This window comes from Spodoptera frugiperda, chromosome 27, assembly GCF_023101765.2.
Source record: "Spodoptera frugiperda isolate SF20-4 chromosome 27, AGI-APGP_CSIRO_Sfru_2.0, whole genome shotgun sequence".
NCBI classification, from domain to species: domain Eukaryota; kingdom Metazoa; phylum Arthropoda; class Insecta; order Lepidoptera; family Noctuidae; genus Spodoptera; species Spodoptera frugiperda.
In genome coordinates, this window is record NC_064238.1 from 11,084,195 (window position 1) to 11,106,743 (window position 22,549).

The window sequence follows — 22,549 nt, forward strand, 5'->3', positions numbered from 1 at the left end:
TTCGTCAGTCTTCTACGTCTAGTACTTTGACGCCTAATAGAGGGTTTTATTTTTTTATTTTTACGTTATTATAGGTTCTACAATTGAAGGTAAAGCTTAAAAATCCAATGTGTTCAAAGTATGAGATAACATAACCCTGTAAATAAATACTTTGCCCTAAACTGGCATTGAACCTAAAACACCTTGTAGTCTCAATCAATTTAGAAGTGATAAATTGATGAAGTACCGTCTTCATCTCTTTGGTTATTTATTTACTTTACAATTATTTTTAAAAAGACCTTAGTGACGTATCGTGTCATGGTCAAATATGGTTCGGTGCTAAACAGTCTAAATAAATGGACAAACATACAAAATAATATAGATAGATATATCAATAGTATCTATTTATTATATAGTTTTGTAACACCTGTTTACTTTCGTTAGGATCAAGGAATTTTCCTTCGAACTTTTACAATCTTTACTTTTCTAATATACAGCGGTTTTCATGTTATTATCGATGTTTTTCACCGACTCATATTGCAAATAAAATGTTTCGAATATAAATTAACATAAAACGTTTTATTTAAATAAGGTATCCGCCTTCAAAAGTTAAAGTGTAAACATTTTTTTTTTAAGTCAAGTAAAACTTTTCTATTTTTTTATTTATTAGTCTGTTACACAAATATACACAGTTTAACATATTTTGCACCATTAAACCAGAACTGGTTTGTATTGATCTTCAGTCTTCAGTTTAAATGTTACTATACTAAAAACCGCATCAAAATCGGTTCACCCAACAGCGACATAATCGCGCACATACATATATACAGATCAAACTGAGAACCTCCTTTTTAAGTCGGTTTCTTACCACAACATAATAAATTTAAATAATCATTCCGTTATAATATGAAAACAAACTATCAGCGGTTAGTCGCAACTAAAACAAAATTAAAAATACGGTAAATCCGATAAACAGTTACCCCAAAACATAAGTTGCAGTGGGTGGGGTGATTTCGTAAGAACAGTTTCTGTTGCAAGAATGCATTTACTGGCCCGGGCTATATAACCATGACCTTGGGCAAAAGCCTGCTTCAGGCAACCTTGACCACTTACGCCATCGCCGTACAGGTTTGGGGCAGTTCGGTAGCCCAGCTGTTTAATTGGAATACGGTTTTAATCGGATGTTTCGGTTGGCTGTTTTGGTCATATTTTGGTGGTTTGGTGGACTGAGACGATGGATTTTGGCTTAGTGAGTTCAGGTCCTTGAATACTTTCCATAGAAATAACGTACATAGTATAACATAACCACATGATAAGTTCACTAAAGGACTGACCGACAGATAGATAGGGTCTTTTTTTTTTTTTGCTTTGACAATCATATCCGGACAAAATGACCTCTTGTTTACAACGAAACAGTATTTTTATTTTATCCTTCTGATACCATTTATCACATTTAAACGAGGTGCCAAACAGCACGTAGGCCCAGTTCTCATTAGTCAACGTTTATGTCGATCAGAGGTCGTTTATTTTAATATCATATTAAGTTTTCAAACCGTGAGATAAAAGGCAAAGTAAAATACCTACAATAGGAATGATGACAGGGTCTAAAATAATCTATTTAGTCCGTCAATTAGGTAATGAAAAAATATTAGACACGTATTTTTTTTATTTTGTCATATAAGATAACAATACTTAGATAAAACGAATCAAACTTTAGGAGTGGGAGCAAATACGTCATTTCTACGTATAAATCGTACCTAGAAGTGACGTCGCACGATATTTTAAATCAATGTAATTATCTTCAAAGTATTTTTCCGTAAGAAAATAAAAATACATGTCTAATATTTTAAAATAATCTACAAGACGGACATTAACATAAAAATAAGTCATCTACCCTATTGTCACCACACACGCAGCCAGCAACGCATTTATAACTTCTCTGTCCAAGATCAGACCAGCTGATCCATCATAAAACATCATCCAATGACTTCCAAATAGGTTTATTGGAAGTAACCACCATTCATCAGTTCCTCATGACTTGGTTCATTTCGTTATCTGATGGTGAAGTTCATGGTTGTTTTCTGGGAAAATAATATTGACATTCTGCCAATTTAAGTTAATACTGAATGGAATGCCTTTACAGGGAAAAGGTTAATTAGGCCACTGCGTTTTAAATAAACAAATTATGCAATGACAGATTATTTATACCATCGTTGGCAGAATGAACCTTCTTACGTATGCCATTTTATATAGGTATATAATGACGATTCTAAACCCTACTGTCTGTAATGCTTTTGTCCTGGCGAAGCGATAAGAATAGGAAGGATATCACATGGAACTTATAACACAAATAATAATTGTGGTATAAGTTCACAATACAGTGGCATTAAGTGCCGTAATGTGCAAGTGCACCTCTGCTTACCCATTCGGGAATAAAAAGGCGTGACGTTTCTAGCGATAAGAAACATCACCTTTTACTATAATCAGCATAAACTCAATTTAATGCAAAATTTATAAAAAAAAAATAGTTTAATAAAGTTCAATAACACCCTTTAACATTTAAAATCAGTAGAAAAATCTAAAAACGATCAATTTACATTGAACACACCCAAATCTACACGACACGACGAAAAGCAACAGCTAAACACCTCCATACCAACAACCCATAGTAATCAATCAATCTAATTATGTAATCAATTCATAAAGAACCACATAAAAACGTCATCGTTCCCATTAAAAGTCTAGTTCTCAATGCGCGCGCCATATCACGCACCTCAGTCTACACGACAATGACGTCACAGCCCATATTGAAACAATAATATTCGCGAATGGAACCAAAAGATTCAAGGTCCTTAATTTATAGTCCGACCACGTAATATTAATGTAACGAGACATCTTTTATAATAAGAAAAAAAAATTAAACATGTCTTGCATACAATGCCTCATTTTTCAAGTTGTTTTGAAGTTCCGTAAGAATTTTTGTTGAACGCTTTTGTTTTGATTGACTGGGAACGCGTCGGGTTTTTTATGGTTCCAATATGTATGATGTCTTATCTTACAAAAAAGAAACAATTGAGAACACTGCCGAGTGTATCCATAAATTTTCTAACTTCTTTGGTTGTTCTTCAAATTAACTCAAACATTAACTAATTAGTTTTAGCAATCTTCAAAACCAAAAAATAATACCTATATACGATATAAAAAATAACATGTAAAACGACTAATAACTAGTGGTAAAACATGAACCACAATCTGATTTAACATATCAAGTATTGAATTTGAATAGTGGTCAACTGTATTGCTTTTGATTGATGATTCTACGGAGTTATACGGAACCTGGCCACAAATGTAATTACCAGGCTCTCTGCGACCAGTTTCAGACAAGTGTGTTACATAGTAAAGTGGTACTTAATTTAAAAGTAAATATTTAAAACAACTTAGTGTGTCATTATAACAAAATACAGAAATAAAATAGTTAACTAATATGTCTGGAATGTACCATAATATCATCGTGGATTTTAATCTATACTTATATGTAATATTCATTTGCTGTTCGCTAGTCTCGCTAAAAGTCGAGAACTGTTGGACCGATTTGGCAGATTTTGGTCTTAAATTATTTGTGCAGATCCAGTGAAGTTATATGATGAAACGTTACAGAGCAAACCTTGACATTTTAGTAATATTTTCTACTAGCTGCTTCCGCGCGGTTTCACCGGCTCTACTTGGCTCCTATTGGTCAAAGCGTGATGTTTTATAGCCTATAGCCTTCCTTGATAAATGCGCTATCCAACACTAAAAAAAATATTGAAATCGGATAGATCTAGTAGTTTTGCAGATTAGCGCGTTCAAACAAATAAACAAACAAACTTTTCAGCTTTATAATATTAGTATATGTCAGGCCATGCCAGGTTAAAATTATTGCAATTTCGTCAACAGAATTTAGTATTTTCAATTCTCTTCTGAACCCAACCTTTGACTTCGAAAGGTGAATGACATTGATGTCCAAACAATACAGATTACCAACACACTACAGCATTAGGATTCATTAACAAAGATTAAGTCTCCGAGGCTTCAGACACAATGTAAGACTAAAGGATTAGGTACTGCTAATTTGGAAAATGTATAATTTAATATTAGTTACGTATATTCTCATTTCTTATGTGCTTATTTCAGTTACGCAAAGTAACACAAATATAATTATTATGCCCAAGCAAGATGACTCAAGTTCGATTTCAGAAGCTAAATTCTTCTGCCTTCCTCCATAAATGTACTATCCAACAAATATTGAGCCAGTAGTTTCAGAGTAGCCGAAGATTAGCACATTCATTCATACAAACGAACTCTTCAGATTCATATACTAATATAGATGTACCCCTTCAAAGATATAATGAGGATAAAGCACTTAGATTTTCCTTAACATATACCTTTTACATAACATTCAAAGTTTACACGGTTGGCGCGGTGGCTGGGCTGTCGTGGAACATGTAGCGGATTCGATTCCGAACAATGTGATCCATAAATTGTTGCTCGAATCTGAGTGTCACGTCTATGTGAAATTGTATGTTTGTAAACCCACCCAAGGAAAAATCCTAGTGCGGGGCAACGTTATTTTTTTTAAAGAAAAAACAATGTTAGTTTTTTTAAAACATGTCGAACAATAAACTATTCAATTCTCCAATTTGCTATTCAGTCTACACTCCGCCTTAACGATACAATGACATATTTCACAGTACATGTCAAGCTCAAGGTCGGAATTATTTCTCGATCCAGTTTGATTTATAGCGCCCATGTAAAGTAAATAGCATTAATTTTACTATACGATAATTAATTTGAAGTTTCACCAACGAACGACTGATGGTTTTAACGCTAGATAAATGTTGGGCGTGTGTCTAAGTAATGTGCTTATAATTTATCTTAGGGTGCCTAGGTTAGGTGTTGTTTTGATCTATCTCTAGTGCTAGATCATAACCTTAATAATATTTTAGTTACTTGAATTACACTTGACTGCACGGTTGGCGCGGTGGCTGGGCAACCGGTTGCCGCGCAACGTGTAGCGGGTCCGATTCTCGCACGGAGCAACTCTTTATGTGATCCACAAATTGCTATTTCGGGTCTGGGTCTCATGTGTATGGGAACATGAACGTTTGTAAACGCACCCACGACACAGGAGAAAACATTAGTACGGGACAACGTATAAAAAAAATCCTCATGGAACATCAATTTATTTGTGCTAGCGTGACCTATTACGTGAGCCTAATAAGATTGATGCAAAATAAATGTTACAGTGATACGTGTAACTCTGCCTACCCCTTCGAGGACAAAAGGCCGTAGTGCGATATACTTTCTTTTAACAGGGGATCCGATAACAATCACGTTTTAGTAAAATTCTTTATGAAACGATTCATCGTCCTCAATTATCACGAACTTCATTACTTCAGAATAGTCCTAAACCTAAGTCTTATAATATTAACCAATGTATATACCTATATAGTATAAAAGTATCTTTACATGTCATCTCCAACCAACTCATATTATTTCACATTAAAGTAATATTTTACTTTTACAAAAAAAAACCAAGGTATAAGTGATTACGGATTCGTATCACGGATCTAATTTCCCATTCATAGATCATTGTCAGGCTTAGAAGATAGGTATTATTCAAAAACAAAATATAATGAAGTATGTGTGTTTGTATGTATGTAACAAAAAACTTGAGTAGGTATCACGTCACATAAATATGTAAAGGTAAGATTTTTATGAATCGTATGTGTTCATTTCCGTGGTTTCATGTTACTTGGGAAGTTTTCAATCTTGTGCAATATTGGATTGTACATACATACCTACAATATAGTAAATCTTCATTATTAATAGTCCGTGGCTATCCACTGAAAGACAAAAGTCTAATTCAAATTCTTTATTGTTTTCCTTAATGTGATATAGTTCTTAAATAAATGTGGATAACAATTAAGGACTCACTTATACAGGAATGTAAGGCACGCAACTTAAGGACTAATGACTAATTAAATAAATAAAAGAAGATTTTTTTTTGTCGGATTGCTTGCAGTTTTGGGAAAGAGATGAATGAATGATAGTAAGCAACATTAAGTACCTAAATGTCTAAATTTTTCTTTCAATTGTATATGACTGTATTAAATAAATAACCTCCATACTTAGTATGGATCGGATCGGAGGTTAAAAAATCCAGGTTAATCATTGTCAACGGGCTTATTTCTATCTAGGTATGTCAAACGTGTAATATAGTCTTGTAGTACCCACGGGAATACTAGAGTTATTGACTTACGTATCCCTACTCCATTTATCATAAAAACAATAGCTATACCTACTTTAAAGCAAAACCTATGCAAATACGAAAATAATACCTAGATATCAGATAGCGACGACCGACGAACAATACCCTAACCAAAACCTGGTAACCATTGTATTAAAAAAAGGGTTCATATTCGAATTCTTTAGTAAGTACGAGGTACATTTTCAGCAAAGTCTGTCTTGGTCAAGGGCCATTGTGTTGGCCAATACAATTGTGATTTGAAATCAAGTGAAGCATACACAGTAGGCTGGTGGTCTCTCGGAATATTAACTAGTTGTAAACCTTGGATTGTTTCGCGTTCGTGATCTAGATGATTATTATGTTATGTGTTAATAGTTTATTTATTAGCCTCTGTAGTTTGTAATTAATCATCTTAAGGGGTAAATTGTTATCCTTCTCGCTGCCAGAAAATACAAGGCTTAGGGTGTTTTTCTACCAAGAATGTGCTAAGGAGCTATGCTACGAAGATGTAATAGCTAAGCTGTGAAACTATGTGACAGTTTCCATTGTTTTTAAGCTATATAGCTGTGCGAGGAAGATGCGTAGCTTGAGTATGCGATGTATCGATAGTAGGAAAACCATCCACAGCTCACATAGCACGCATCTTTCCATATAAAAAAAGACATAGCTTAGCTGAGTCCGTTTCCACCAGTGCTAAGCAATATATACCGAGTCGATTGAGGGACTGGACTACACGTTTGACGTGGAGCACTATACGGTAGGCGCGGTGGCTGGGCAACTGACTGCTGTGCAACGTGTCGCGGTTTTGATTCCCGCACGAAGCAACTCTTTGTGCGATAAAAAAAAATGTTGTTTCGGGACTGAGTGTCATGTATATATGAACTTGTATGTTTAAATACGCACTCGAAAAACAAACTTCAATTAAAACTATAACACTGAATACAAACAGATCTTTTACTCGTAAAACAACACAAAGAGCTGCTAATTGCTGTTTCCAAAACGTTAACGCCAATTTCGCAATTTACAGAGATTTATGAATGCCTTTTCAATTTTGTTTTATTAAATTTTTGCTCTTAAAATTACTGATTGCTTTTTATGACAGCTTTTAAGTGAATATGTATATTAAGTGACTTCAATGCAACTTCCATTAATCATCTTGTTGATTTTTTTTTTTAAGTTAACTAGATCTTTGTCTTTTAGACATTTCCATTCAATTAGCGTTTTTATTTCAAGGTTTCATATAATTAAAGTACAGTTAACTTGCTCAAGTAGGCGCCAAAGACATAAAATGTTGCGTGTGCTTGTTTTATTTTAGTCATAACTTTTTTTCATTCTTCTTTTTATCTGCCATCGGCCACTCTAGTCAGAATCAGATGGTTTGTGCAGAGTTTTTTTTAAGGGAGGAAAGTCATCCAGTGACTTCCCTCGCCTTAGGCGAGGCGAGTGGGAGTGTTAGAATCTTACTGACTAAAAACCACTCCGTTCCCGATTCCTGCTTTTCGAGTCGGAGCTCCGGTAAACCCGCTAGGTACTCCACAGCTCCGGATCAGGCATCAGTTCAACTGGGCCTCATCTATGGCGGTCTGATGGCTTCTTTGACAACTGTTTTAGTTAATATCTTCCATCCAGTTGCAATATCTGGCAACGCTTCAACTCAGCGATATTGCCGTCCGTAGGTAGTCCGCAGCTCTAGAAATAATATACTTTAGATTCAATAAGTATACATAAACCACTTACGTACTATCCCTAACAAAATATTCTATTGTTGCAGATGGGTCACCGCGTGCCCAGGTACTCCAGTCTGCTCTGGGGAGTCTGCATTCCCAGCTCCTGCAGCAGCTTTGACCTGGAAGAGGAACTGTCCCAGAGGGTAGCAGACCTTGGAATTTCAGTTAAAGTCCACAACAACATGTGTTCTGTGAAGAGCTTTAAACGACCATACTCTTTTGGGAAGACACTTTCTATGTAAGTAATTTTTAGTAAGGTAAATATTTAGATATATACCAGTATGCTTAGTACGAGTTACGTTGTTACGCTTTACGTTGAACGAAAACGGAACGAGAGCGCGTTCGACGCTTTGATTTGTTGATTCATTCGCACCGACCAATCAGAGCTCCGAAAGCACTCTCGTCTCGTATTCGTTCAACGTAAAGCAAACTCGTTATGAACATCACACAACATTGGTGATGACGGTCAGCCCACCGTGATGTACTAGGCCTTCGCTAGATAAGAAGGTTTTTCATAATCAAAATCCCCCTTGACAGGTGATTTAGAGATGGCCGTTTAAAGGGGTCAGGTTTGTTGGTAGTCCAAGGACCTTCTTTAAATAAAATAATGCCAAAATCTCTACGTAAATCGGGGAGACTGCAGTTAAAAAGAACTTAATAAACTGGTTTGTCAGAGAGAGCTGCTGCCCGATTTCTGTCAAAGATAAAAGGCTATTTTTGCATTAGAGATGTACTATGCTACGTTGCTGTGGATTAATTTAGCTTCACATGCACTAGCATATCTCTTGTGAAAAAACACCCTAAGTCACCTCTTGCGATACGTACCCACGGAAAGAGCAGGGATATAAAGGTAACTTGACACGCCAACTTACACCAGGAATGTACTACAGCCCCAGAATCCGTAACAACCCCATAACTTAGGGCTAATTACTTAACACAAAGCGTAATGGAGCGGAATGATTGAGCGGCTTATTAATTAACGATGATTTACATAGTCAATGCGCATAATTGCACATAATGACCTTAAGCCATGGTTTCATGATGTCATAAAAGATGTGTGTATGTTTAATTCATATTAAATAGCTACAGTTGGTCTGTTCGTGACTATAGAGGGCTTAGTATGAGTTTGTTTTACGTTTAACGTGAGCGCGTCCGATGCTCTGATTGGTTAGTTCGTTCGTGCCGGCCAATCAAAGCGCCGAACGCGCTCTCGTTTCGTTTTCGTTTAACGTAAAGAAAACTCGTATTAAGGTTACTGATTGATTGATTCATTCGGTCCGGCCAATCAGAGCGTTAAACGCGCTCCCGTTTCGTATTCGTTCAACGTAAAACCAACTCATACTAAGGTTTTACTCGGATCGTGTTTTGAGTCCTATGTGAGTGATGAGGCTATTGCCTAGGCATTAAGTACGGTACAAATAATAATGATGTTTTATAAATATCTACGTTGGATTATACGTATTACATGGATGATATTAGCTTGGTCAGCGGATTGGATATCGTAGTTCAAACGTTTGAGGTTTATCAAAAAGAGATCTTTCAACTCTTCTCTTACTGGCAAACGCATTGATGTTTCTATAACTATAACATTTACCATTCACATTAGGTACTATCGCGCGGTTTTACCCACTCGGCTTTTATTGATCAAAGCGTGATGCTTTATAGCTTATAACCTTCCTCGGTAAATAGACTATCCAACACAACAAGAATTATTAAATTCGGACCAGTAGTTTCGAAAATAAGCGCGTTCAACCCAACCAACTCTTCGACTTTATAAATTACTCAGACTGTAGCTTTGGCTCATCTTATTAGCCAAATACAAAATCTATACAGATTTTAACGCATGACTAGAATTTTTAATACAATTCTTTGAAAAATAAAATATGAGATTTTTTACTATGTATGTAAGGTTTGGCTGCGTCTCGGTAGTAACTCATTGTCTTAAAAAACCGGACGCTCATACGGAGCATACCAATTATTTGACATTAGTTAGTAAACGATACGTGCAGTAATTTGAATACTTATGTAGTTAAAATGTATTGAACATTGAACTAGGAAGCTTTTTGTTTTGTTTGTGATTACAAGCATCTCAAATCTTAATTAAAATTATATTATGATACATATTTTAAATGCTTTTTCAAAAAACCTTGCATGATCATCAGCCAAGAGACATCCACTGCTGAACAAAGGCATCCATGCATCGCTGTTTAAAAATTCACACATCGCTTGACGAGCCGAAGGTATCGGGTTTAATTCCTGAATCGAGAAATGTATTATTACTCTTTCGGTTTTTCGAAAAATCTGTTTACGATTAATATTATACGTTAAATTAATACGTCGATGTTACGTTTAAGATTAATATTATACGGCAATGGGAAATTGCCTATAATAAAAATCATTCATATAAATAATATTATATAAATAATATTACATGAATGATTTTTACTGATACTATTACTATTACTGACTGAAGATGAAACATCATATGAGTATAGAAGTAAAGAATTGAGATCTTATAGATGCGATTTGTTCGTGACATGAATAAACTGTTAGGTATATAAATGTACGAGTATGTTATAATATGTTTTAAATGAGACCCATAAGAGGTTTGCCACAAGAGATGCACAATGTAGCTACGCTACGTAGTTATAATAGCTAAGGTATGAACCTATGTGACCGTTTTAGAAGTGACGTCATGTGATTTTTCAAATCAATATATCTTCGAAAGTATTTGTTTCCGTAAGAAAATAAAAAATACGTGTCTAATATTTTAAAATAATCTACAAGACGGACATTAAAATTAAAAAAAATGTCATCTTGTACATATAGGTATTTATGGCTAAACAAAAAGTCGTTTACAATATACCCACCTAATCCTACAACTCTATCTATAAACGTACATCAGGAACCGATACAATCATCGATTCCATGAATAGCATCTCAAGTCTCAACTATAGAACAGTGCAGTCCAGTTTCAGTCCAGTTACAAACCGTTTCCACTGACAACCCAATCACCCAACTACCTAATAGTTTCTAAGATATTCACTGGGATGAACAGATGATTACATTTGCACGGCACTATCTCAGCTTTGGAACTGGTCCTATGGTTCTAAGTTCTTGTGAAGATAGATGTTCTGTGTTATGAAAGTATTTAAGAAGAATTTAATGTGTAAGAAGCTTATGACATAGGTACATAAATTTTTGTTTTACATAATAAATATGAATTATCAAATATCGTTGCACCTGTTAATGTATACATTTAATCTACTGGTTTGAGTATAAATCGAACCCAAAACTTTGGTTTCGGTCATACTTTTAACCGCTTTACGCATCAGCCTAATTCTTAATGAAACATAAATGCAACATTATCAATCACAACAACAACCGATTCACCAACAACTCTTAAATTCCAATATAAAACCTTTAACAATATTCTTCTTTTCTTTCCAGAACATTCTTCCTAGCAATACTCCTGCTTCTAAGTCTAGGCACAATGCTAGACGATGGTAAAGAAGGAGTCACGAACTTCGAGAAACTTCTAAACGCGTTCTCTTTGAAGAGGAATTTGAGGAAAGTGTTCGATTTGTCCGACTCTAGGGAGAAGGGAATCGATGCTTACAGAGGGATGAACGCACTCGCACTGCTTATAGCACACAAGTCTATGGCGATGGCACACAATCCTTACGTCAATAAAGTCAGTTTTTCTGCTGTGAGTATCAAATAACCATACTTTTGTTTAATTTTAGACGACATAACTGATATATAGTAGGATAACTTATGCCAGCGGCTTTGCCCGCAATCCTATATTTTATTCTAGACCATAATCTACCCCTGTTCCAAATTTTATATCGATCCCTTCAACCATTTAGAATAGTAGAAGAAGCGTTAGTTAAGATACCTAATCCACCTAATAACCAAAGGATTCTAGAATTAAATTAAATCAACCCTGTTGCCAGAAGTTTCTCTACCGCGAGACATGAAGTCACAAGACGTAATAGAGCTGTTCATAATATAAACAACACGCACTATACCAATAAAAAAGTACTACTTAATTCAAATAAACGAAAATCTAAGCCCTAAAAGTCGTCTAGATAAAGAAAAGATCCCGTTCACCGAGCTTAAAATTTAAATTACACCAACATTAAACCTAAATAATTTCCTTCACCCAATCCAAAGAGAATTTATTGAGTTATTAACAATCGAATTAAATCTCAAAGTAAAACTTAGATCCCAAAGTCATTTGGAAATCCAATCAAATAATTTGACGTGTATTGAAACACTTTATTCTAGTACTCTAACACTTTACTCGAATACTTCAAAATTTATAAGATTTTCTTACACTTTCAAGTGGCGTTTGTAAAGCGTTTTCGTCTCAGCGCTTTTCATACAAAGTTTTAAGACTTAAATCATCTAAATGAATAACGTAGATTAAGTGATTGGAATAGAAAACTATCGGTGTTTGTATAACTCGAATTACAACAAAAGAGTTGCCAACGCATTTGTAACGATGAACATATCCGGCGCTCTGATTGGTTGGTGTTTTCGCACCGGCCAATTAGAGCGCCGCTTTCGTTTTTGTTCAAAGTAAAGCAAACTCGTACTCAGGATACTGTACGTAATCTATGTTTAAGTACTACTGTCTATCGCTTAAAAAAGTAATAGCTAATACAGGTTGTGCCTGCAATTAAAATCATTCATCCCTACAAATTTTAATCACAATAAACATTCAATTAAAAAGTTCTGATTAAGATGTTATAATATAATTAATTACAAAGAAACTCAAAAGTTTGTATGAAAAACCGCGTCACGAAATGCTTTTAAATGAAAATTTACTTACAAGGTTTTTAAGTGGGAAGGAATGTAACATTAACTTTGTAGAGTATTTAATTAATGAAGTAATTAGCCAATTTGTTTGTTTTAATGTCATGTCATTGTTGTGAAATAAACAGATTTTTGTTATTTACTCTTATTTTGACTTGATTTTCTTGAACTAGATTAGTTACTGGCGTTGGAAGCTGCCGTCAGAGTGTTAACAAAGATTTATTATGATAGAATGCTTAGATATTTCTAGGCTCTAGATTTTGTTATTGAAGAAGCACTAGGTGTTGAGTTCCTTTGAGTTTTTTGTTATGAATTATGTTAGTCATAGTAGTTAGCTGTAGGCAAAGCTATTTAAGTTGGTTTTGTGTCTAAACAACATTGAAAACAATCCGTAGCTTTTTGTCTTTATTCTAAAATCGCTCACTTATTTAATTTAAGAAAGATTGAAAGATAAACACAACAATTTAGGGACAGTCATTTTAGAACCATGAATTTATTTATTATAATATACTCTATTGCACACATACATAATACATATTTACATTGTAATAGTAATAAGAGTACAATGGACGGTCTTATCACACATATATATTATTTTTCACCCATCAAAATCAAGGAACTAATTTCAAACTTATTTCTAGGTATTCGGTATGCCATGGGCAGTGGTCGGACGATCCGCGATCCTCTACACAGACAGTTTCCTCTACCTGAGCGGTTTCCTCAACGCTCGCAACCTCCTCACAGACCTCGAGAGGAAAGGAACCATCAACCTTAAAGACAGACTTATCGCCAGATGGTTTAGGTAAGACGTTCAAACGTTTATAGACGCTATCATCATTAACTTAAGATTGATTACTGTTTGAAGTGCAGAAAATATATATCCTTTGTTTGAAACGGGTCCATTCATTAAATCCCCCCTTTTTCGTCATTAATCTAGATTTGTAGTGAATTGAAAAATATTCTGTCTTCATCCCTTTGTTTTTCGTTATCTACCTACTGTGAGCGGATAGTTTTATTGATTCGAGAAAATTGATGGAGAAAATGGGGCTAAATAAAAAGAAATAAATAAAAAAAAAAATAAAAAGAAAGAATAGAAAACGCTGTATTTGCGTAACTTTTTAATTTATTTAACGGTACGTAGAGTATAACTCTTAACCTTATGCATTTATGTCCCGGAGCTGTAGCCTACCTAGCGGGTTTACCGGGGCTCCGGCTCAAAAACCAGGAGTCGGAATGTGGTGGTTTTTAGTCAGTTAGAGTCTGACACTCCCTCTCGCCTCGCCCAAGGCGGGAGAAGTCATTGGATGATTATCCCCCTTAAAAAATGCATTTTTGTTATAAATCATATAGAATTGATTCACTTTGAGGTAAAAACAACTTTATAGAAGATAAGCAGTTGAATCAATAAAATATTAAGTCGTCTTAAGATTTAGATTAGTAATGATTATTAAATGATCTTATAATAATATTAACATTTAAAACTAAATTTAAAGAACGTGCGCAGATATTGTCTAGGATACACACGTGCCCACGATTTGTGCCTACTGCGAGACAGATCGTTATGAAATAATTATTATCTAGGGATGATAGTTTTTAATATTAGTAATAATTAAAGCTACATTATTTGTTAACGATCAAACAAAGTTTGTTTAAGATAACTTCATGCAATTCCATCAATATTCTTAAGGAACAAACGTTTTATAATTAAATTTATGTATTATGTATAATACTAGGTGACGTCCACTAGTTGATCTAACTGCAAGAACTATTGTGACAAGGTTTTGTATTTATTTTTATATAAGACTAGCCTACAACCTTTTTTGGATAAAATAGGAATAATTATCTTTCAGTTAACAGTACCCTTACTGCGAGTTTGCTTTACGTTTAATAATCGAAACGAGAGCGCGTTCGGCGTTCTGATTGGTTGGTTTATTCGAACAGAGCAATCAGAGTCCGGAACGCACTCTCTTTTCGTCTTCGTACTAAGAGTACAGAGATCCTGATCACACTTTTATAATATCCTACAATGACTATTATAGCATTATTAACCCACATCCATCTTTCCAGACTATTCCCTCTATTCGTGAGTCTGATGCTGTTCTGCACATACATCCTGCCAGACCTGAACAACGGTCCCCAGTGGAACTTGGTGGTGGAGGAACATAGCAGGGTCTGCGAGAAGAACATGTGGAAGAGCTTCTTGTTCATCCATAATTACTTCGGTTTTGAAGATATGGTATGTACTATGTATCAAAATTTTTGACTGCACGGTTGGCGCGGTTGCTGGGCAATCGACTGCCGCGCAATGTGTAGCGGGTTCGATTCCTGCACCTAGTTACTCTTTGTGTGATCTTATAAATTGTTGGTTCGGGTCTGGGTGTCATAGGTATGTGAACAATCATATTTCGTGGATGCGTTTACAAAGATTGTGACACGAAACAGGAGAAAATCCTAAGTCGAGAGAAACTCTACTAGTGTCAAGTCATATCAGGACTTTCACTTTCACAAAAACGTATTTTTACACAAAATTTAAACTTTTATCCATATGAAACCAAAGATGGCATCTATAAAAAGTGTATTTTAATACTCACTAAGATACCCGTAGCAAACTAAATTGAAAAGCCTCAGAAGCGACGCTTAAACAATCTACTTTATGTACCTAAAAACTAAAGTCAAAAACATCAAATTCAATTTAGTTTTAGTGCCAGCTTCTATCTAAAACCTTCTGGTACGAAAATAGGTTATTTCTACAGCGTGTCTGTCTGTAGTGTTTTTCTTTGTAAATTGATTTTTCCAGTACATTTTCTTAGTGTTTATTTGTAGTGACGGTTAGTAAGTTATACTTATTTAAGTTATGTTTTCTTTTAATCGCTTCTGTAATCGAGTGGTCATGACTGTAATTACCAAGCAGATTTGCTACCCAACTCGAAAATGGTTTATCGAAAACAAACGCGGACACATCGATTTTTAGAAATGTAGCTTTATGACATATCAAAAAAGGCCGCCTTTTTTTTTTTTTTTTTTTTTTTTTTTTTTTTTTTTTTTTTGAGGGGGAAAATCATCCAATGACTTTTCTCGCCTTGGGTGAGGCGAGAGGGAGTGTCAGACTCTTACTGACTAAAAACCACCCCGTTCCTTCTCCTGCTTTTCGAGCCGGAGCCCCGGTAAACCCGCTAGGTAGTCCGCAGCTCCGGGTCAGGCATCAGCCCTATTGGGCCCCATCTGTGGTGGTCTGATGGCTCTTTGAGGCGCGCGCGGAACGCGACGCGCCGCACGCACGGGTCTGGTTCTGTTCGGGCGGTGAGCTACCCTTGCTCGCCGTCCGCAGGCCCGCACTTACGGTGGCCGGAGATCGTCTCGGGATCCCCTACGCCCGGAGTGTCTTTCGCGACGGCTGGGGCGTGAGGAGGTTTGTTCTCTCACGCGCCCCGCCTCCTCCTTAGCTAGCATGACTGCTTCGCAGAAGGAGGAGACGGCATCCCAGTCCCTCTCGCTCCGCACCATGGCCTGAACCAGTGCCGGGCGCGAGAGGTCGCCGTCGTCGACCACATCCCTGAGGACTTGGCGGTGCTCAGCCCACGCAGGGCACACCGCCACTGTATGTTCTACTGTGTCCTCCGGGCGGTCCTCGCAGTGATAAAAAAAAAAAAAAGGCCGCCTGAGTTGGCTGATAAAAAAGAATACATTTTCTGACTGCCTCGTTGGTCGAGTAATCGCAAGTGCGACTGCCGGACAAGGGGTCTCGGAGTCGATTCCCGGGTCGGGAAAATATTAATGGGCTTTTTTCGTTTTTTATTTAATTTCTTAGTAGTAGGCGTCTGGAATTGTGCCCAGTACCTATATATGGCAATAGGCTCACCCCCTATTATATGGAACTTATAACACAAGTCGTGATATGTCGGGGGTGTACATTGTATAGCGGCATTATGTGTCATCATGTGTACATCTGCCTACCCCTTTAAGGATAAAAGACGTGACGTTGTACACAATTATGAAGAATTTCTGATTGCAAAATTCTCAACGCAACGCCCTACAGCAATCAATTAAATCAAGCAGATCAAAATGAAATGATATGCAAACATCATTTCGAGATTGATAAATATGTAATCCCTTTCCAATACCCTACTTCAGTAATATTGATTTAGGTATCATTAAACGTTAATTTATTAATGTAAACTATCTACCAAGTTCCAGGTAGACCCTGTTTCATTAACTTTACCGTAGCTGATTATTATCAGTCGATATTCATAATTCCGTTACCGACTGAGTGACTGACTAACAATTAGTCATAAAGATCTGTCAGGTACCTATGCTAGAAAAAGATCTGTCAGGTACCTATGCTAGAAGAAGGTGTCAGTCCGGCTGAATTGTGCGAGAGCCATGCTTCGGCTCAAATGGGCCAGCTCCGCAGGAGTGATATCAAGGCCTCACAGAGAACCGACGTGAAATAAATAGAATTTTCGGGACAACTGTGACTATTTTCTTTTTCCAGCATTTAGGGTTTTATAAATCAATGATCCAGCCTTACATTTTCACTCACTCGTATAAAAAGTCTTTATAAAAAAACAAGCTAATTGCAAAACAGTCACAACTCGCAACTGCGTACAATTACTGAGAAATTGCAACTGCAACAACGAGACGGTTCCTACACCTAGTTGCTATTGCTAGCCTAGCTAGGTGCTCATTAGTGTTGCTAATATAGTGTACGTACGATAAATATCGATATTACTTCATTACCCTTTATCGTGTTGGCAACAATAGTTATATAAGTAGCGCGGGAATCTGAACTAATCGTTCACTAGATAACTGTGTCACCCTGTTATGAGTTTCATTCACTCTATGTGTATAAAAAGTATGTAGTGGCAATGAGTTTGACATAATAATGTTCAAATACTCAAACGTAAATCGATTTAGGACGCTCTCAAGAATAGTTCTCTGTCACTACAAATTCTCTGTAATATGATAGAGATAGCACGATATTTGAATACAACTTCAAATTGTATCAATTCAATATTCGAATGCGTGTTTTCAAAACAATACCTGACTAAAAAAACAATTGAAATCTAGAGAAAAGTATTAGTAGCTATTATTAATGTCCCAAGTGCCCCCCTACCAACCCCGATTCCCCAACTACTCTTAATCTTAACCCCCAAAAGCCCGGTAACGCACTTGTAACGCCTCTGGTATTTCAGCTGTCCATAGGCGGCGGTGATTGCTTACCATTAGGTGATCCGTCGGCTCGTTTAGCGGCTAATACTGTAAAAAGAAGATATGATATGAGACAGATCGCACTCAAAAGTGGTGACAGGGAAAAACCTTTCAACGTTTCCCATCGTAAGACATCCAATGCATAATTCACTATGAAAAATAAGTCAGAACTCGGTTACTAATTGCCTTGTGTCATCAATCTATTTAGATGTCACTCACACATTGTGTCATTACTGATTCTTAGAATTCTTTCTGACTCATAACCTTATAATATATTTATTCTGTAACTCTTAATAGGTACTTATTTAATATCATTATTTATTTTGCCTTTTCTATTAAACATTAATCAATATTTTTTTTTATAAAACTTTGTCCCACACTAGGTTTTTCTCCTATATTGTGATTATTCAAATAAGACGAATCAAAGTTGTAAAGATTAGATACTTTATAATCTCAAAGAAGGGGATAATCGTAAAATAATTTGATTTTAATTTTGAAAAAAAAACATACCGGCCGAAACCGAACCTCCTCTTTTTTAGGAAGTCGGATAAAAAATAATAATGTCTGTCTGAATGTAGTTTTAAAATATTTTAATAATGCAAAAACCATCTTCGTTCCAGTGCCTCACCCACACCCACCAGATCGGCATGGACATGCAGCTCTACGTGGCGACCCTACCTCTGATGCTAGTCATCTGGAAGTACAGCACCCTGGGCTGGTCACTCCTGACTTTGATGGCTGTGGCCTCAACAGTACTCCGATACCTAGCCATTTATTGGTACGATATCAGCATGTTCGTCTACTATGGAATTTCGTAAGTTATATTTTGATTTTTTTACTGTGTTACTAATTGACGGTTTTGTTTAACTATTTACTAAAGCACGAAAACATCAAACATCTTTCAAATAATGTTATGTACAGTCAGAGGCAAAATTCAATATACATATACGATATACATTCTGATTTTCAAAATCATTGTACGCTATATCACCCATACCTAAGTCGCGCAACAAGAAGGGCGCTTATATTGAATAAACTTCATTAAATATCAAAACTAACTGAACACAATTCTTCAAAGGTCACTGAACTCCATATTGTCAAAAATTATTGATCGTTACCGACAACCGAAATCATCATAACATTCAGTTTTACAACAGTCACTGAGCACCTTTATCTTTATAAGAATACAAACCTTATCAAAACCATAGGAAAAAGATCTAAGAAGCTATCTCACTACTATACTTTTCTTCCATTCCTGCTCATCACATTACATTAGGCATTCCTTTTTCGTTAGTCACCTATATTTTCCTCAATCTTCCTTCACTAAAACCTAATTACCACCTACAAAACTTAGTCTAAATAGATTCAAATTGTACACAAAGGTCTGTAATTACCTGTGTTAGGTCACCGTCAATTATGGCTCATATTAATCCTCCGATTTCAGGGCAGGCGTTAATCGTCCGATAGTGTCGCTTACCTAATCCGTGTTACCGAAATTACCCGCAACATGTCCACTAATCACATCGCTTTTAGTATCAAAACTAAGATATTTTGTTTTTTTTATAACGTCACGCCTTTATATCCCCGAAGGGGTAAGCAGAGGTGCACATTATGGCACATAATGCCAATGTACACCCCAATTTCACAATTTATGTTGTAAGTCCCCTGTAATAGGTGGTGAGCCTATTGCCATATACCGGGCACAATTCCAGACTCCGTACTCCGTGCTACCACTGAGAAATATTCGAAAAACAAAATATGTTCATGTTTCTTTGTGATCATCTGATCATGGGTATAATTTAGCCTTTCAATTAATCACGCATCCAAAGATTAATATTGTTAGACGCGCGAGATATTTTTTAAAGTTCATACGCAATGAATAAGTTATTTAATAATAATTGGTAACTTTACAATGAGCTTGCATTTTTGTTTACAAATAATAATTTAAATGCTTCCTGCAATGAAACCTTCACACTTAAATAGGAAGTGCCGATAGGCATAATTATATTTATTGTTAGAGTATCAAACGAATATTTTATATTATATTATTGGAGCCTCACATCTTGATCATTATCTAACAATATTCAAGCACTAAAAATATCATGTAGGTATCGCACGCTTCTTGAATTCAAATTGAAAAAAATATTTTTAACAAGTTCCATAAAATAATTATAAACATTAAGTATAGATAGCAAAGTTTTTGAGTAAAATCTCCTTTTTTGAAAGTGTCAAAAGCGTTCTGTTTATTATTACTTAATCTGTTACGTACTATATTTACTTTATCTAAATGTATTTAAAGATTAGTCAGAGGTGAATAGAATAGAGAAGCGTGGGTAACGAAATTATTTCTGCATACACAAAATACAAGCGTTGAATTTCTTCAAAGGTGTGGACACAAACCAGAGGCATCTCTGTCAAACACCAACTTTTCGCAAAAATGTCACTAATTACCCTTGTAGTAAGGCCTTCTATAGTATGTATCATTTCGATCCTAAGCTATTTATTATACTTTTACTAACAAATGAACAGAGAAAACCTATGAAAATTGCTTAATCGATCGACCCCCGATTAAGTCGACAGTATTTACCCGTTTAGGAACATCTTCTAAGAAAAGATTATGACGTCTTGTTAATAACTATAATAATATGTATTACTAAGTATAAGAAAACAATATGACGTGTTATTATATATAGATATTACAAAGTTAAACTGAAAAGCATGCCTAATAGAAATTAAATATTTGTTCAAAAAATTGCCACAATCCATTGCAGGCCATTGTAAATTGACAACAAATGCCTAAATGTTTACATTAAGTATCAGAATTCTAGAAGTAATTTGAAGATACTAATTTCATTGCCACACCTAGTTCTTACTTAAATGGTTAGACAAATATATCGCATCATTGATTTGTATTTATATAGTTACAGTTGTATACATTGATGTAATATATTTGCTTTTAAACATGATATTTTTCTATCACTGAAATCTTAGCAAGCATCTCAGGTTTTTTAAAATCCCGAAACCTGGAATTGAACCTAAAAGGTCCTGTTTAATGGTCAGTCTCAAACCATTCATTCCGATTAAACCATAAATAGGTACTAAATAATAGGTATAGATACTTTTGAATTGTCAACAAATAAAGAAATTAAATAATAGTCTGTCAGTCTTTCCGTTAGTGGAGATAGGTGCTCATTCCAAAGTATAGCTTTGAATGGAGAAGAACTAGCATTACTAGCAAGAAGACTAACAAGACAACCCAATCTAACTGTCACACTCAGAGACATTTAATAGCTACTTAAACTATTACTGAGTAATGGTTTTGTTCCCAAAACAATTGCTAAAGCCTGGGTTAAATAACCATTAAACGACTCTGAGGACGGCGGGAAGTAACATAAGTTTTAATACCTAATACTAAGACTCTTCCAGAAACAAACTACTCCTTGACCATGTCCTAACCACTTAAAATGACAACCAATGTACTTGTCATTAAAAGCATTTACACGGCTATCCATTATTTATTTAAAATAGTAAATGTTTTACAGTTATTTACGAGTACTTATGCTGAAGTTACTTGAAAAGTTACGCTGAATACTGAACTGCACTTATGCTCTCAAAGATTTTAAGTTGCTTTACTTAATGGGCTCTTTTAAATATGTACTTGCATATTATCTAAAACAGTTATGTAACTGGTTGTTCGTCTGTAGACATATCGTTATGGTGCTTATTGAGTACTATATAGGTTCTATTGCCGTACTCAGAGACATTTAATGACTACTTATACTATTACTTAGTAACGATTTTGTTCCGAAAATAATAGCGAAGGAATGAGTTAAGTAATCATTAAACAACTCTGAGTACGGCAGTTAATTATAATTTTTGAAGGTATTTAGTTCATTGTCGAGTTAGTTAAATTGTCATCAGAGTGTTCTAATTTACTATTTATTTGATTCTCTGACAATTAAACTACCTCTATTCGCTATTCGTGCTAACTCTATGTGTCTTGCGATCATCGTTCATCTTGCGTTCTTTACATTTAACGAGACCAATTTGCTCTACTGTAGTAGCCCGGAGGTTTAAGAAGTCCGCTTCTCATGCATGTGACTTTTTTCGAGTTATATGTAAGATTATTTAGACGCCACTGACTAAGTGGTGAAGGAAAATATCTTGAGGAAACCTGAATTTCTGATTATAAGTTTGAAATCGCCAACCCGCATTGTGCAAGCGAGATTATTAATGTTTAAACGTTATCCGTGCGAGAAGAGACATTTGATCAGCCGTCGCAACTTATAGGTTGTGCATGTGTTTGTGTACCTATCTGAAATCACCCTGACTAACTCCAAACCTAATCCGCTCAACTATGTACACCTCTCCAATCTCCCAGTATTTCACAACCGACACCTATATGATACATAAAGTGTTCAACATACATGTATGTATAGATGCCATTGTCCCGGCGACTGATATATTATATAGAGTTCCTATTCGAGGCTGAGACCACAAGTCACATCAAATATGACGTATTGCA

At 35.6% G+C, this 22,549-nt stretch overlaps 1 protein-coding gene across 1 annotated transcript in view; it reads left to right on the plus strand.

The window, feature by feature from the left end:
• The window catches only part of LOC118263678 (nose resistant to fluoxetine protein 6), a 41,096-nt gene that overhangs the window by 15,766 nt on the left and 2,781 nt on the right, over window positions 1-22,549 (plus strand). Inside the window, exons 3-7 of the mRNA XM_035575794.2 lie at window positions 8,040-8,233; window positions 11,446-11,704; window positions 13,458-13,618; window positions 14,884-15,052; window positions 18,645-18,838. Coding sequence (XP_035431687.2) covers window positions 8,040-8,233; window positions 11,446-11,704; window positions 13,458-13,618; window positions 14,884-15,052; window positions 18,645-18,838 — 977 coding nt within the window. The remainder of the gene's footprint in view (window positions 1-8,039; window positions 8,234-11,445; window positions 11,705-13,457; window positions 13,619-14,883; window positions 15,053-18,644; window positions 18,839-22,549) is intronic.